Source organism: Denticeps clupeoides, chromosome 6, assembly GCF_900700375.1.
Source record: "Denticeps clupeoides chromosome 6, fDenClu1.1, whole genome shotgun sequence".
Lineage (NCBI taxonomy): Eukaryota > Metazoa > Chordata > Actinopteri > Clupeiformes > Denticipitidae > Denticeps > Denticeps clupeoides.
The window spans coordinates 25,203,208-25,217,673 of NC_041712.1; the positions used below are offsets into that span (position 1 = coordinate 25,203,208).

Here is a 14,466-nt window from a genome sequence, read left to right on the forward strand (position 1 = left end):
GATAAAATAATAATAAAGTATTTTAAATGAGACTAATTTTAATTATTATTATTTTTTCACAACACTAGAAATGTATTTATTTATTATTATTTTAAGTTAAAGTAGCATTAAATAAAGACGCTCTCGATAGGAAAACAGCGGAAGTTGTATGAGGGTTTGGATGATTGCAGCTCCCTCTGCTTCCATGAGATGGAGCGTTTGGCGTCCCATCTGGCAGCAGCATGTGACGCCGGCGTGGTGATGGGGTCTCGCCGCCACCGCCTCACTTTCGTGGAACGGCAAGAGGCGGGGCTTCTCCGTAAAATGTGGTTTCCAGATGTCGCCGTAGCGTTGTGTGTGTGTGTGTGTCTGGGATGGTCGAACAGAAGTTCATATCCCCGGGTTTTCTCCAGTTCTGAGCAGTACGAGGAGTGGAACATCTGCACCCTCTTCCTCTCATCAGCGCATGTGGAACAATGGCCGCATTGTGACCGCGTTGGTGTGTCATCGTGCGTGTGTGTCGCGTCCTTCGAGACTCTCTGTCCATGTGAAGATCATCAAAGGAGCTCATATTCCTAATCTTATCTCCATGGAGCGCGTGACCAGGCCACCCCGCGCCCTTCTTCCTCCTCTCTGATCCTGTTAACCCAGAGGAAACGACCCGAGGCCGGGTGGCCCGGTGCTGGTGTCCTTTAACTCATCCTGGCCTGTCATTGACTGATTCTGAATCTCATACGAATTTAGAATCGTCCAGACTCCAGCGCCGCTGCTGCAGCGAGGAATGGCCTGTGTCTGCGTGGAGTATGACTAATGCGACGAAATGTGATCGAAGTTGCAGAGAAGAAGATACGGGACTGTTTCTTATGCAGGGAGGTCATTTCCGCAAAAAATTCGAATTTCCCCGACTTTACGCCGTTTAAAGTCTACGACCCCGAGGGAGGATGGGAAATGCAGTCTTTCTGCCGCTGAATGCTTAAGCAGCCTTCTAGGTTTGTGACGCGACAAAACTAAATGTGATTTGTTACCAAACTCGGAGCCGCCCCAACAGAAGTGGTTCCCACTGTGTGAGTGAGGGATGAATGAAGCTTCTCTCACGGTCTCGCTGCTTCTGGGGGCCTTTTGAAAGAGTTGTTAGACTATTGGCAGATTATATGGTAGCGTGTCGGCGTAACCAGCGATCTGAACAAATTGTGTGTGCCGTGTTGTGTGTGTGGGGGGAAAAAAACGAATTCTTGTTCTGTTTCTCTCTCCAGATAACTCGGCCCTCCCAAGAAGACAAGGCAGACGACAAAAACGAGGAAGACAAATCTGAAAAATCTGAGAAGAAAGAGGACGAAGAGAAGAAGGGAGAGGACGAGAAAGATGAGAAGGAGGAATCCAAGTGAGTGACAGGTTTTAAAGACTGGAAAGTGAAGTGATTGTCATTGTGATACACAGCACAGCACATGGTGACACAACGAAGTGTGTCCTCTGTATTTAACCATCACCCTGAGTGAGCAGAGGGCACCATGACGGGCACCTGGGGATCAGTGTGTGGGGACGGTGCTTTACTCAGTGGCATCTTGGCGGACTGGGAATTGTACCGACAACCTTCTGTTTACGGCGCTGCTGCCTTAACCTCTAGGCCACCACTGGCCCGATGTCCCCTGACTAGGGACAAAGTGTACACACACAGATCATACAGCTGGTTATGTAATTAACATGTCTTTTCTCCCACATCAGACATACTTGGCTTTTTTTTTTTCTCTGCTCTGCCACCAAAATTCCATGAAGTGGTGGCCTAGCGGTTAAGGAAGCGGCCCCGTAATCAGAAGGTTGCTGGTTTGAATCCCGTTCTGCCAAGGTACCACTGAGGTGCCACTGAGCAAAGCACCGTCCCCACACACTGCTCCCCGGGCGCCTGTCATGGCTGCCCACTGCTCACTCAGGGTGATGGGTTAAATGCAGAGGACAAATCACAATGACAATCACTTCACTTTATAATCTAGTGTCTCTTACATATTTATTCCTCATCACCCCTGGTGTGCTTGTGTTACCAATGCATTGCATATTGGGAAATAGTTATTCTCAAAGTAAACCTGAATTCATATTTGGATTACAAGGCGGTTTTATTTCCGGCACAGTGACTGTCCCCACGGCACGCTTCTGTGAAGGGAGCGGGTGACTCTCTGAGTCAATATAAACCGGAACAGTGACTCCTCACGTGACCGTTTCAGCCAATCGAGTGACGAGATGAGTCCGGAATGGTTGGTTTGTGGAAAATGGAAACACATGGTACCGTGAGGTGGAAAGTTGTTTTTTATTTCAACGTCCGCGCCCGGCCTTCTGCTCGCCGCTGGGCGTGGAGACGGCCCGTTACGGAGCGATGAATAACCAGATTCCAAATCAGGTCCGGTGTTTGTTCAAGGACTTGATGCCCACACTCCGCTTGCTCCGTTTCCGCTCTATATCTTCTTTTTTCGGGTTGGAGTAGATTAGCGCGGTCACAGCGAAGGACACTTAATTTACTGGCGAGTTCAAGGCCAGGCAAGGAGCAGATGGTGAGAGGTGCCCCTCCCTGCATAACGTGTGTCACATTTTCCATAAAATCCTTTATCTCCGAACTACCTTCGACTTGGCCTTCCAGAACCTTTCGCGTTTTACGTTATCCTGAAATCCCCCTGCTCTGTCCCCTCAGGGACATTGGCAAAGACAAGTGTGACGGAGGGGACGACGAGGACTGCAAAGAGCAGAATACGGCAAGAGGACGCAAGACGGCCAACAGCCAAGGCCGGCGGAAGGGCCGCATCACCACGCGCTCCATGGCCAGCGAGGCCGCGTCTGTGGCAGCCGATGACCCGAACTCGCTCGCGCCTGAGCCAGGTGAGGCCGCCGTCTCCGCCCGGCAGCTTCGCCAGCGCACCCGCTTCTGGCGCCACGTTATTTATTTCCTTCTTTTTTTTTAAATCCACGCTTAAATTGCTTTTCTCCTACAGTTGTGGCTGAGCCTGCTCCTCCCCCAAAACCCGAGTCGGTGCTGAAGGCCACGCGGGAGCCACCCAGGGCCACTCCAGTGACTGTGGATCGAGGTATTTTTCACGATAAACTACATCACTGCACTGGTATAGTGAGGAAATAATCTTCTGGGTGGTGCAGTGGAGAATTTGGAATCTTTTCCCACCAGATCCCTCAGATCGGTTGTTGGAATTAATTCAAGCTTTTTTTCCAGAATATGAATTTCTTTAATTTTTTTTTAAAAGTCTGTTTAATACTCTTTAAATACACGGATTTTCGGTTGCGGTTTGGTGGCGCAGAACGATTGTTTGTGATGCCAGATCATCCTGCTCTTGCCGCATGAAGGGAGCCGCTCAGGAAAGAACATCGCTGGCATCTGCCTGCATGCAGCCCCGCGTTTACCTCCAGACCTGGCCATGATAATACGATTAAAGCCACTCCCACCGGTCACTGTGGCATCCTTTAACCGTCAGGACTCTGGACCATGCTGAAGGGCACCATCTGTCCAGCTCACACACCGCGCCCACTTATAATGCAGTCGTGACGTGTGTGTGTGTGTGTGTTAGAGCCGTAGCTGGAGACGTCCTGTTCAAGGCTCATCAACTCTTTGCCCCGATCAGATTCTCATAAATGTCAAAGGTTGTCTGTGTGCTAAATTGGTCCCAGTGTTTGTTCAGTGTCAGGGAGTCCCTGCGGGGGGGGGACCGTGTCAGGGTGGGCAGGGCTTGCGTCCTCCTCTTCCTTTTCCTCGCACAGCTGAAACACAGGAGTTAAGGTTTCATTTGGGGCAACGCCAGAGACTGTGAAGTGTGTGTGTGTGTGTGTGTGTGTGTGGGTTTTCAAGGCCTTTCCCACAGTGGGAGGGGTTCTGCCGAGTCTGACATCAGCTGAGTGGCCCGTTCTACGGGGAGGGAGGAGATAAGGGGGGTGGGCTGGAGACTCTGCTATGGTTGTGAGAAAAGTGGGGGGTGGAAGGGAAGTGTGTGTGTGTTGGGGGGGGCAGGTCTCAGAAACCCCGAATGTAAACAGATTATTAGATTAGGGACCGTGAGAAGAAGGAGAGAAGGGCAAGAGTGCAGAACACCCAACTTTCTCTCTCTCTCTCTCTCCCTCCCTGTGACTTTCCAGGAGCTCTTGAAACTGGAGAAACGTCTCGCTGGACCGAGGAAGAGATGGAGGTCGCCAAAAAAGGTAACGTTTCTTATTTCCTCTCGTTCACTCATTTACTCGGCCCTTTCTCCGTTTGTTTTCTAACGTTCTCACCACTTTACTCTGTACGTTATGTGTTCTGCAGCAATCTGTGTGCAAGCTTGTGTCTTAGAGACCGTGTGTGCGTGTGATAGGTCATGTTTGCATGCTTCTCCTGCTGATAGACGACTGATCATCAGAGACCTGTCACCACGGTGTCCCTCACCCGGTGATACTGGCTTGGCCTATCACTGCACTGGATTCAAATTGCGTCGTGATCATTTTCCACTCCTTACTTTTCCCTGGATCTGTGTGGGTGTGTGAGAAATTTGCTGAATCACCCTGAGCTCTGAGCCATATTCAGGTCATCCAGGGGTCACTATCACCCTCTATCCAGTGCTGTTCACCCTAGAAGGGTGTGTGTGTGTGTGTGTGTGTGTGTGTGTGTGTGTGTGTGTGTGTGTGTGTGTGTGTGTGTGCGTGCGTGCAGGCACGTGTGCGCATGCGATCGAGGTCATCATGACCAGGGAGGTTTATTTTTTTCCTCCACAGAACACTCAGCAGTTCTATTTATTAATTAATTTATTTATTTTTTACACACAGACCCACACACTCACCTGATTATCAGTAAAAGGCCTGTGGAGGTGATGGGTGTTAAAGAGTTTAGTGTAACACTGAAAGCTGATTGGAGAATTAGAATATTCTGGTTGTTTATAACCACTTATAATGAAGGCTTTTAATGAATGTTTGTATGTATTTACTTTATTTTGACTATTTCATTTTTTATTTAATAATGTATTGAAATGTTTTTCTTTATTTTATTTTTATGATATTTTTAAGATTTACTTTCTTCCATTCTCGTTGCTTAAACACTCACTCACACGTTGTCTGACCTCTGCCTGTCCTTCCAGGACTGGTTGTTCACGGCCGGAACTGGTCGGCCATCGCCAAGATGGTTGGAACGAAGAGTGAAGCTCAATGTAAAAACTTTTACTTCAATTACAAAAGACGCCACAACCTGGACAACCTGCTGCAGCAGCACAAACAGGTACAACTTCTCTCTCTCACACACCCACACACACCACGATGGCACGCTGAGTGACTGTCTGTGTGCGTAGGACACGCGTCGGTCGCGGGCTGAGCGGGACGTGTCTCAGAGCGAGAGTGTGGCATCCACAGTTTCAGCCCATGACGATGAGGAGGAAGAAGAGAATCCAGATGACAGTGACGGTGAGGAACGCGCGCACACACACACACACACACACACACACACTCTCTCTCTCTCACTGGTGTATCTGTGTACTGATCCTCCTGTTGAACTACACACACTGAAGTGAAAAGCAGTTGATTCGGGTGCTTGAAAGAACCTGCTGAGGGCCAGAGATCCTCTAATTCTGCCTTGTGTGTGTTATGTAACTGTTCCCAGCCTTTGAAGAGTCAAGAAAGTGAAAGAACTTCACAGAACGCAATGTCCCTTCTCCCCTGGTTTTAATGTCATGGCTGCTCTCCTCTCCTCTTTTTCCTCCTGTCTGGTAGTCCTGAAGCGACCTGCTTTAGATGCGGTTGATATAAACCGGCTGTAAGAATATAAAAACTTTTGAATATGCAAATAGAACAGAGCTGAAGGGTGTGTGCTTGTGGGAAAGGTTTGCAGACTGCAAAATACTCCTGCTTTACTGGATCATACCCCATTAGGTAGTAGGTCCATTTACCCACCTCCTCCCTATTTCCCAGTTCCCTCAAGCACACACACACACACACACACACACACACACTCCTGTCAGTGGCTTGATTACAACACAAGATACACAAGCACAGCAGTCAGGGTTTTGGACTGGTGCCTGCTCTGATCTTTCCACGTATGCTACATGAAGGCTGGGAGAGAGACCCTTTTGAGGGCATCTTGGCTCTTCAGTATGGCGTGTGTGTGGGTCACGGCCACATCACACTTTCCCTGTGGCTGTGGTGCCCTGTTACCAGCCTGTTTAGTCTGCTGATGGAGGTCACACTTAGTTTTATTTTCTTCACCTTCCCCAGAGAGATTTGATCCTCAAGGTAACCCAAACTGTTTAATGGTGCCAAGATTGTGTGTGTGTGTGTGTGTGTGTGTGTGTGTGAGAGAGAGAGAGAGAGAGAGAGATTTAGGAAGTCTGTACTCTCATGACCTGACCCGTGGTTAGTTTGGATGGACTCATGGTCTCTAATGAGAACCGTTCTCTCTTCAGGTCCAGAAAACAGTTCCGACACGGAGAGCGCCCCCTCCCCTTCACAGGCAGACACATCCAAAATGGGCGGGGCACAGCCACAGAGGACCGAGGAACCTGCTGATGCCCCACCTTCCGACCATGACTCCACCCTTGGGAAGGGCCCGGCCACTGAGTTGAAAGGTCAGGAGGCTGGTTATGGTGACCTGAAGGTGAAGCTGGAGAAAAGTCCAGAGGGCACGGCTGGTGGCGACGGTGCTGGCATGGAGGACTGTGCCCGGGCGGGGTGTGACATGCCCATTCACCCGAAGAGCGAGCCTCAGGATGTGGAGATGGCTGCGGCACCTGGAGTTCCCGCGGACGTCCAGGTGAAGACAGAACCCGAGGCCAGGGAGAAGGTAGACAAGCAGACTGAGTCGGTCTCTCACGCCTCCGACAACGACTCCAGCGCCACCTGCAGCGCTGATGAGGATGTGGAAACTGAACAGAGGTGGGTCATGGGAAATAAGTAAAAAAAAAAAAAAAAAGTGGACTTTGTAAAGAACACAGTGGATGGAATTTTGTCTGTTCTTGCCAGGTTCTCTATGGAGAAACCGTCATTGCTCATCCCTCCTGGCACGGTTCTGGTCCCTTCAGCCAAGCCGGCCCACCTGAACGTGCAGCAGTTGCATCAGCGCGCAGCCACCATCCCACCTATGGTCAGTTCCTATAGCAGCCCCCACTTTTCTATCAGATATGCCCATTCGGAGATGGACAGGCACAGGCACCAGGCTTACTTAGACCCATCTCCCCACCACGTGAGTCCAGAACAGCCACCACAATACAAACAAAACAAAAGTGTCAATCAGTGCAAAATTGAATGAATGAATGTGAATATGCTGTTACTTCTGCTGTGATATGGTGAGTTGATGGTGCTTTGGTGCAAATTTGAAAATTCCAAGCCTTGATTTTATTTTTCCATGTGTTGTTTTTCATTGATCCAACTTGAACTCTGATTGGCCGGTTTGACTTGCTGGTTGTCCTTTCGCGCCCCTTTTGTTTAGGTGCCTGCCCCGTTCGTGCCACTCGGCGCTCCCGTCAGTGGCTTTGCCATGTTCCAGCACCAAATCAAGGCAGTGCACGAATCAGCGCATCAGGAGGACAAGAGGCAGGAGGTGGAGCCAGACCGGCGACCACGCCTCTCTGATGGTGAGGCTGTTAAAGCTGATTACTGGGACGTGGATGCCCAAATTCAACACCCTTACTTTTAATGAGCCACAGCGCCGATTCTTCTGCTGAAGTGTCATTTACCAGACATCCTTATCCAGAGTGACTTACAATCAGTAGTAATCAGTCCCCCTGGACACACTCAGGGTTAAGTGTCTTGCTCAGGGACACAATGGTAGTAAGTGGGGTTTGAACCTCTGTGCTCTTCTGGTTTATAGGGAAGTCTGTCACCCACTATAAAATAATGGGGTGAAGCCTGAATGTGAGTGAGCCAGACCGAGGGATGTCCTCCAGGCTTTAATCACCCCACGGTCTTTCTGGAGCGCAGCGCGTCTCAAACTTCTCCTTGGAGACGTGTCCCTCACAGATTCACTCCTTCCATTCATCCTTCATGTTTTAATTGCATCACGTTCTATCTGGTGTTATTAGATGAAGAAAGGGTCTGTGTGTTTGGTGTAGGGAAGAACTACATGCCTGTGATGGAGCCGGATGGCCATGGGGCCGGGCGGCCTGGATCTCCGTATCGGCTCTCGCCCCGAGAGCACAACAAAGCTTCGCCACTGCCAGACCCCTCGAGCCTGACCCGATACAGCGTACCACCAGGTAGCGCCCACACTGCTTTATTACGCTCCGCTTTTTCCTTCGAGTAGACCGCGTGTGACCGGTCATGTGACTGGAACTGGTCCTGTCTGTTATAGTCAAATTGATTAATTATTGTCAAATTAATTTGTAATTGTTTTATCCAGTTAACAATTGTATGTTCAATTGTAATTTGTCACTGAGTTGTGCTTCTTTGTCCCTAGTGCTGCAGCCAGCACCCAATCAGATGTTGCAGAACTTGGCTGATGGGGTCCGCATGACGTTCTCTCGACACAGAGCCGCCAACATTCCGTCTCCACCGCCCCTGATTCCCACTTCCACCAAAAGCGCAGACAAGCCCTCCTTCATTCAAGGGGGCTCCATATCGCAGGTGTGTGTGTGTGTGTGTGTGTGTGTGTGTGTAACTCAGCCTTGAGTTCTGACTTGACCTCATCTTCAGGGAACCCCGGGAACCTACCTGCCACCTACCGTCGGTTCCATATCCTTGGGGCTGCCACGGCAACAGGACCTGAGTAAACCAGGTGAGGAGGAACTCCGCTTTCGGTCTGAATGTCTGTCACCAACCGGAATGCTAAACTCCAGCTCTTTTATTCAGTGTCCTACATAAAACAGGAAGAGTGTTCTCCACGGGGCCAGAATGCTCAGGCGGAGGGGCTTCTGTCCAGGGCCCAGTATGAGAGCGTGGTGAGAGGTGGGTTACAGACTCGACATCTATTTCAGCGTTACTACACAAGTACTGCAAGTGAACCAGCACATTTAAACTAGGGCTTTTCCCAACAAAGAGAATTGGAATAGATACATATTAAGTCATTGGTGTTATGGGTTTTTTTGTTTTGTTGTGTGTTCAATGGGAATGCTTCCATTCTCCAGGGACTCCGATGTCTGCCATCCAAGACGTGGGCATTTCGAGAGGTGGCCCTGCCAAGCCGGGACCGGAAGGTCTCCCCTTCAGAGGGGGGTCAATCACACAGGTGTGATGCTCAGAAATGAATCTAATCCTCAAGGCTGTTTGTCGTTTATTTAGTTAAATTTTTTTATTGATTTAACATGCAGGGCACGCCAGCTCTTCCTCAGTCCAGCATCCCGGCTGACCTCCTACTGAAAGGCACCATCACCAAGCTGGCCACTGAGGACTTGACCAACAAAGACAAGGGCATGGGTCATGTGATCTACGAGGGAAAGCAGGGCCACATCCTGTCCTATGATGGTGAGGATCTGCTTCTCACAAGGTCATCGTCAGGGCTGGGGCAACGTGAAAGTGAAGGGATTGTCATTGTGAAACAGTGCTTTTAAGCAGTGGGCAGCCATGAAAGCCGCCCGGGGAGCAGTGTGTGGGGACGGTACTTTGCTCAGTGGCACCTTCTGATACGGGTCTGCTTCCTTAACCACTAGGCCACCACTGCCACAATGTGTCAACGTCATTGATTGCATTGATTCAAAATATGTGTTGGACCCAAAACGAAGATGGCAGCAACACAAGTGCAAGAACGTTTTGGTTCATTTAAAATGTGGGACTACATCAGTGTTATTTTTACTTTATACTCCGTTTGAGTAGGTTATAAGAACTGAGCGTTACGTCATTTAGAATATATCTAGACAATGTGGAAATGTTGATGTATATCATCGACATAAGTTATAATAAATGAGAATCTAGTTAACCAATTTGGAAAGATGATGCATCGTAAAATAATTATAGAATAATAATAATTTTTAAAAGAAGGTTTTGCCCAGCCTTAGTCATTATCAGATCATCAAAAGGTTTTTTTTTTTTTTTTTTTTTTTTTTTTATGTTCTTCCAGCGATTAAGAACCCTAGGGAAGGTACCAGAAGCCCCAGAACCGGACATGAGCTTAAACGCACTTATGACATGATTGAGGGTCCTCGTGGACATCCTGTGAGAGATGCACCTTATGAAGGTATGTGGTGTGTGTGTGTGTGTGTGTACCTGGTTTCTGTTTGCTTATCCTGGATTATCAGACATTGCTCCTCCGGCAGGGTTAATTAGCCGAACCATGCTGAGAGAACCCCCCCACGTGGAGAGCAAGGTGCTGACTGGTTCCATCATGCAAGGTAGAGCTTCACCTCATCCTGTAACCTCACTTTATATCCTGAGGACCTTAGTGGTTGACTTTTTTTTTTTTTTTTTTTTTTTTTTCTCCCCTACGTTCCAGGGACACCAAGGACATCGGCAGAAGCTTACGACGAGGGCCTGAAATATGGGAAGCAGATCAAGAGAGAGAGCCCACCGATCCGCTCTTTTGAGGGGGGCATCACCAAGGGCAAACCTTACGAGGGGGTAAACACCATTAAGGAGATGGGCCGCTCCATCCACGAGATCCCCCGCCAGGACCTGAGCGGACAGGACAGTCGCAAGACTCCCGTCCTTGAGGGGTCAGTCTCACAGGTGGGTCAAGCGCAATTCTTTCCGTGTCGTGTTTCACATCCGTCCGCATCTCCGCATCTAAGAGTTTAATGCAGAATAATGACAGTTTGCATTAAAAGGTATTTTGAAACTTATTGAAGAATTCGATTTTTTTTTTATTATTTATAGGGATCTAAGTGTTTTTGTTTTTTTGTTTTTTTTTCCCCTCCCAGGGCATTCCTTCAAAGTATGAGAACAGTGCGGTTAACCAGTCAGCCATCAAGCACAATGTGAAGAACCTGATTACGAGTCCCAGCAAACTGCCCCACCCAGCCATGTCCCAGCTGGACGCCCTGGAGAGGGGCAAGTACGAGGAGGGCGGAGGCAAAAGCTTGGAGCGCGAGCGCATTCGCCACAGCTCGGTGGTGAACTCCACCACCTCGGTTCTGCGCTCCACCCACCAGGAGGCGGGGAGGTCTCAGCACAGCCCAGGCCTGTATGAGGACCCCAATGCCAGGAGGACCCCGGTCAACTACAGCAGCAGCGCCATGTCCAGAGGGTCTCCTATGCTGGTCAGGGGGCAAGAGAGTACGTTCCCTCTGGGCACTCGAGCATTACACAGCTCCATAACTGAATTCTATTACTGTCACATGAAATTTTTATTGATTGGATTTTTTTTTTTTTTAATCGTTCCACTTCAACTTCAGCCTCGGTAAAGTCAGCTGCTCTGGAAAGGAAAAGTGCTCTGACCCCCACCCAGGCTGGGAGGGACAGTGTTCCAGCAAAGTCCCCAGTGCCCGGCAGCGATCTCCTTCCCTCCCACAGCCCTTTCGACCATCGGCCTGTCGTCCCTGGGGACGTGTACCGAGCCCACCTGCCACACCTGGAGAGCCTGGCCTTCCAACGCGTCCTGGACCCAAGTACGATTGGTCAGGCTTCTTTTGGGTCTTGTGTATACGGGGTCTTTTTAACACTGTGTTCCCTCAGCATTATAGTCAGCGATGCTTATCCTTTTTCCTTCTTTGTGCTGCAGCAGCGTACATGTTCCCACGGCAACCATCTCCAACTGGCTACCACAACACGTACCAGCTGTACACCATGGAGAACACGCGACAGACCATCCTAAATGATTACATCACCTCCCAGCACATGCAGGTCATCCCACGACCCGATGTCGCCAGGGGCCTGTCTCCACGGGAACAGCCAATCCCCATCCCTTACCCTCCCGGTGCCCGAGGTACGGGGTCTCGCAGGGTTTATTTTTGTGAGTGTGTGTATGGGGGTAGTCTTCAGACTGTGTGCTCGTGTGAACTACTGGCAACCTTTTCCAGACGCCCAGAAGCAAATGACCGTGGCAGATTGCCACCAAAATCATTTCTTGATTTGGAATTTTAGGGCCAGGGCTGGCAGCTGATTGGATAAGGCACGCGCCCAAATTTAACATGTAGGGCTGATTAGCATGCAGGCTATGACAAATATATCATGTAATATTGTTGACTAATAAAAACAAGATTACATATGGTTTACAAAATACTATACTAAAATGTCTCTTTAATTTCGTTGACTGAAATGAGACATTTTTTCCTCTTGTTTAGTCGCGTTATTATTTTTATGCAGTATTTCTGTTTCCAGTGTCTCTTGTCCGCTTGCACAGATGACGTCACTTCCGCAATACACAATCGCGGCATTAATTAGGTTTCAGGATACTTGTGATTTGTTCAGCAGATGGCTGGGAGAAAAAATAGACGAAGTGACCTTTGGACATAGGACAAATATATGGACATCAAATATCAATATTTTTGTATACAAATTTAGTCCATCAGGTGGTGCTTATGAGCATTTTCTTTAGTGAGGTCAGCAGAGATGAATCATCTTGCGACTACAACCTCCACTCCTGTAGATGGCGCTGTACAGCTCTGTACTACGTTTTTTTTATTTTTTAATTTCTCAGTGAACTACAGAATATTTTTGATACTGCACATATTATGTAGTTCTGTATCACAATATATTGTGATATAATTGTATCGTGATGTTGTGCCAATACACAGCACTGTTTGGACACTTTCTTTAGAATAAAGTGGAAAAGAAACAGAATGTGTGCCAAATTGAAATTAATCGTATAATTAATGCGCCATGGTGCACAACAAAGTTGCTAATATTAAAATGCCGTTGATAAAGATTCTGGTTAAAAGTAGTGCTGGTAGTCACTGTGATTACCTGATTTGAGTACAGCTCCGCCCCAGGTTGGAGTGGCACGTTGTGCGGCGCGGTACATGGTGGCCTTGCTCTTGGAACTCGGTCAGATTTGAAATTTGTTGAGCTTTGACCGCTGCGCACCGTGTAGTGGAGGAAACTGGTGAAGCGTGCAGAGAAAGGAGGCCCGTCGGGAAGAAAGAGAATCTCACGCCGCTGCTGGGGTTTCAGTCACGCTCTAACTCCGCCCACAGCATGGTGACTTATTCAAATTAAAAATTTTATTTCTCTCATACATAGTCATACACAGTATGATATGCAGTGAAATGCTTTTAGCGACTGTACAGACCACAGTATTGCAAATATTTCAAGTATACAATGAAAACCAATATGCAAATATTGCAAACATAACCAAATATAACACAAAATATGTGTAACAGGTAGGGTGAAGGTGTGCAAATTAGTGAAAGTCTATGTATAAAGATGTTATATATATATATATACACACACACACACACACACACACACACACACAGTGTCGTCATGTGACTGTAGAAAATTTACGGTTTTCATCGCGTTGATAGATGCATAATCAAATTGAATCATGATACCAGTGAAGGTTCACATCTCTATTGTTAAAAAACACAGGGAGAAATGTGGCCACTGGAATGAATGTCGAGTGTTCATGAGTCTAATAATAAGATAAACCCATTTCATAATTAAAACAAGGTTAACTAATAGAAAATGTTTTTGTCTGTTCTACGAGGTACTTGAATTATATTGACTTGGTTAAATAGAACTGCATTAATAAAAAAAAAATGACTAAAATTGTCATGGATAACTCTGACTAAAATAAGACAAAACTGCTCAGATTTTTAGTCGACTAAGTTGACTATACTAAAATTTTTATGGATGTGACCATTTGACGCAAAGACTAGACTAAAACAAAAAATTAAGACAGGCCGGCAAAATTAACAATACAATCAACGCAACACACAAAGCCAAACTCACTTTTGGCTTTCAGGAGCCAAAAAAGCACTGAAGCCGCATCAGCACTGAAGCCGTTCCCTGGCTAGCGCCAGATTTATTTTATAACTCGCACGTTCACCAGCGGCCAGCCCTAACCACGTCTCCTCGCAGATTAGACCCATGTCTGATTGGTTTTCATCTGGGATCTGTAGTCTAGAGGGCTGTGGGCGGAGCTGAAGCTGCTCCTGTGTGGGTGGATTTGGTTATTCACACTCTGGCCCTTTGCTTCTGTCTGTAAAAGGTATTATTGACCTAGCCCAGATGCCTCCAACTCTCCTGTTGCCTCACCCTGGGGGAACAGGTCCGCCCTCTTTGGAGCGCATCACCTACATCCCTGGACCTCAGACCCCCTTTCCTCCCAGAGCTTTCAACCCAACATCGCCAGGTGAGGACCCCACCCTACCTGGTCCCTTCTGCACTCCCTCCCCTCGAACCCTGGGAACGCTGAGCTGCACCTCCTAAAGCGTTCTGAGCCTCTTTACAAAAGTGTGTGTGTTTAATCCCATCACCATGGTTATTTCATGTTATTCACGTTAATTATCACTCTTCAGATCAGTTTCAGATCTTCATAGTAGTTCCTGAGCATTTCAGCCAACACTTCTTATTATTTTGGTTTTATTATTATTATAGTACTGTATCAGAGTGAAAAGGGCCACCCACCATCCTGCGTGTAATTAACGTGTAGAGCCATGTTGTGGGGATTAAATGTTA

General features: G+C 47.9%; 1 protein-coding gene across 8 annotated transcripts in view; it reads left to right on the forward strand.

Moving 5' to 3' along the window:
- ncor1 (nuclear receptor corepressor 1) overlaps window positions 1-14,466 on the forward strand; it is a 41,915-nt gene that overhangs the window by 16,408 nt on the left and 11,041 nt on the right. For 3 of the 8 annotated variants that reach the window (XM_028982615.1, XM_028982618.1, XM_028982616.1), the window contains exons 15-36: window positions 1,233-1,360; window positions 2,657-2,841; window positions 2,955-3,047; window positions 4,102-4,164; window positions 5,073-5,209; window positions 5,280-5,391; window positions 6,387-6,855; window positions 6,943-7,162; window positions 7,409-7,553; window positions 8,031-8,174; window positions 8,375-8,541; window positions 8,611-8,692; window positions 8,767-8,862; window positions 9,042-9,142; window positions 9,225-9,378; window positions 9,971-10,087; window positions 10,167-10,241; window positions 10,343-10,575; window positions 10,767-11,121; window positions 11,241-11,462; window positions 11,567-11,770; window positions 13,997-14,140. In XM_028982615.1, coding sequence (XP_028838448.1) covers window positions 1,233-1,360; window positions 2,657-2,841; window positions 2,955-3,047; window positions 4,102-4,164; window positions 5,073-5,209; window positions 5,280-5,391; window positions 6,387-6,855; window positions 6,943-7,162; window positions 7,409-7,553; window positions 8,031-8,174; window positions 8,375-8,541; window positions 8,611-8,692; window positions 8,767-8,862; window positions 9,042-9,142; window positions 9,225-9,378; window positions 9,971-10,087; window positions 10,167-10,241; window positions 10,343-10,575; window positions 10,767-11,121; window positions 11,241-11,462; window positions 11,567-11,770; window positions 13,997-14,140 — 3,646 coding nt within the window. The remainder of the gene's footprint in view (window positions 1-1,232; window positions 1,361-2,656; window positions 2,842-2,954; window positions 3,048-4,101; window positions 4,165-5,072; window positions 5,210-5,279; window positions 5,392-6,386; window positions 6,856-6,942; window positions 7,163-7,408; window positions 7,554-8,030; window positions 8,175-8,374; window positions 8,542-8,610; window positions 8,693-8,766; window positions 8,863-9,041; window positions 9,143-9,224; window positions 9,379-9,970; window positions 10,088-10,166; window positions 10,242-10,342; window positions 10,576-10,766; window positions 11,122-11,240; window positions 11,463-11,566; window positions 11,771-13,996; window positions 14,141-14,466) is intronic. The other 5 variants (XM_028982619.1, XM_028982617.1, XM_028982620.1 and 2 more) reach the window with 5 other exon arrangements.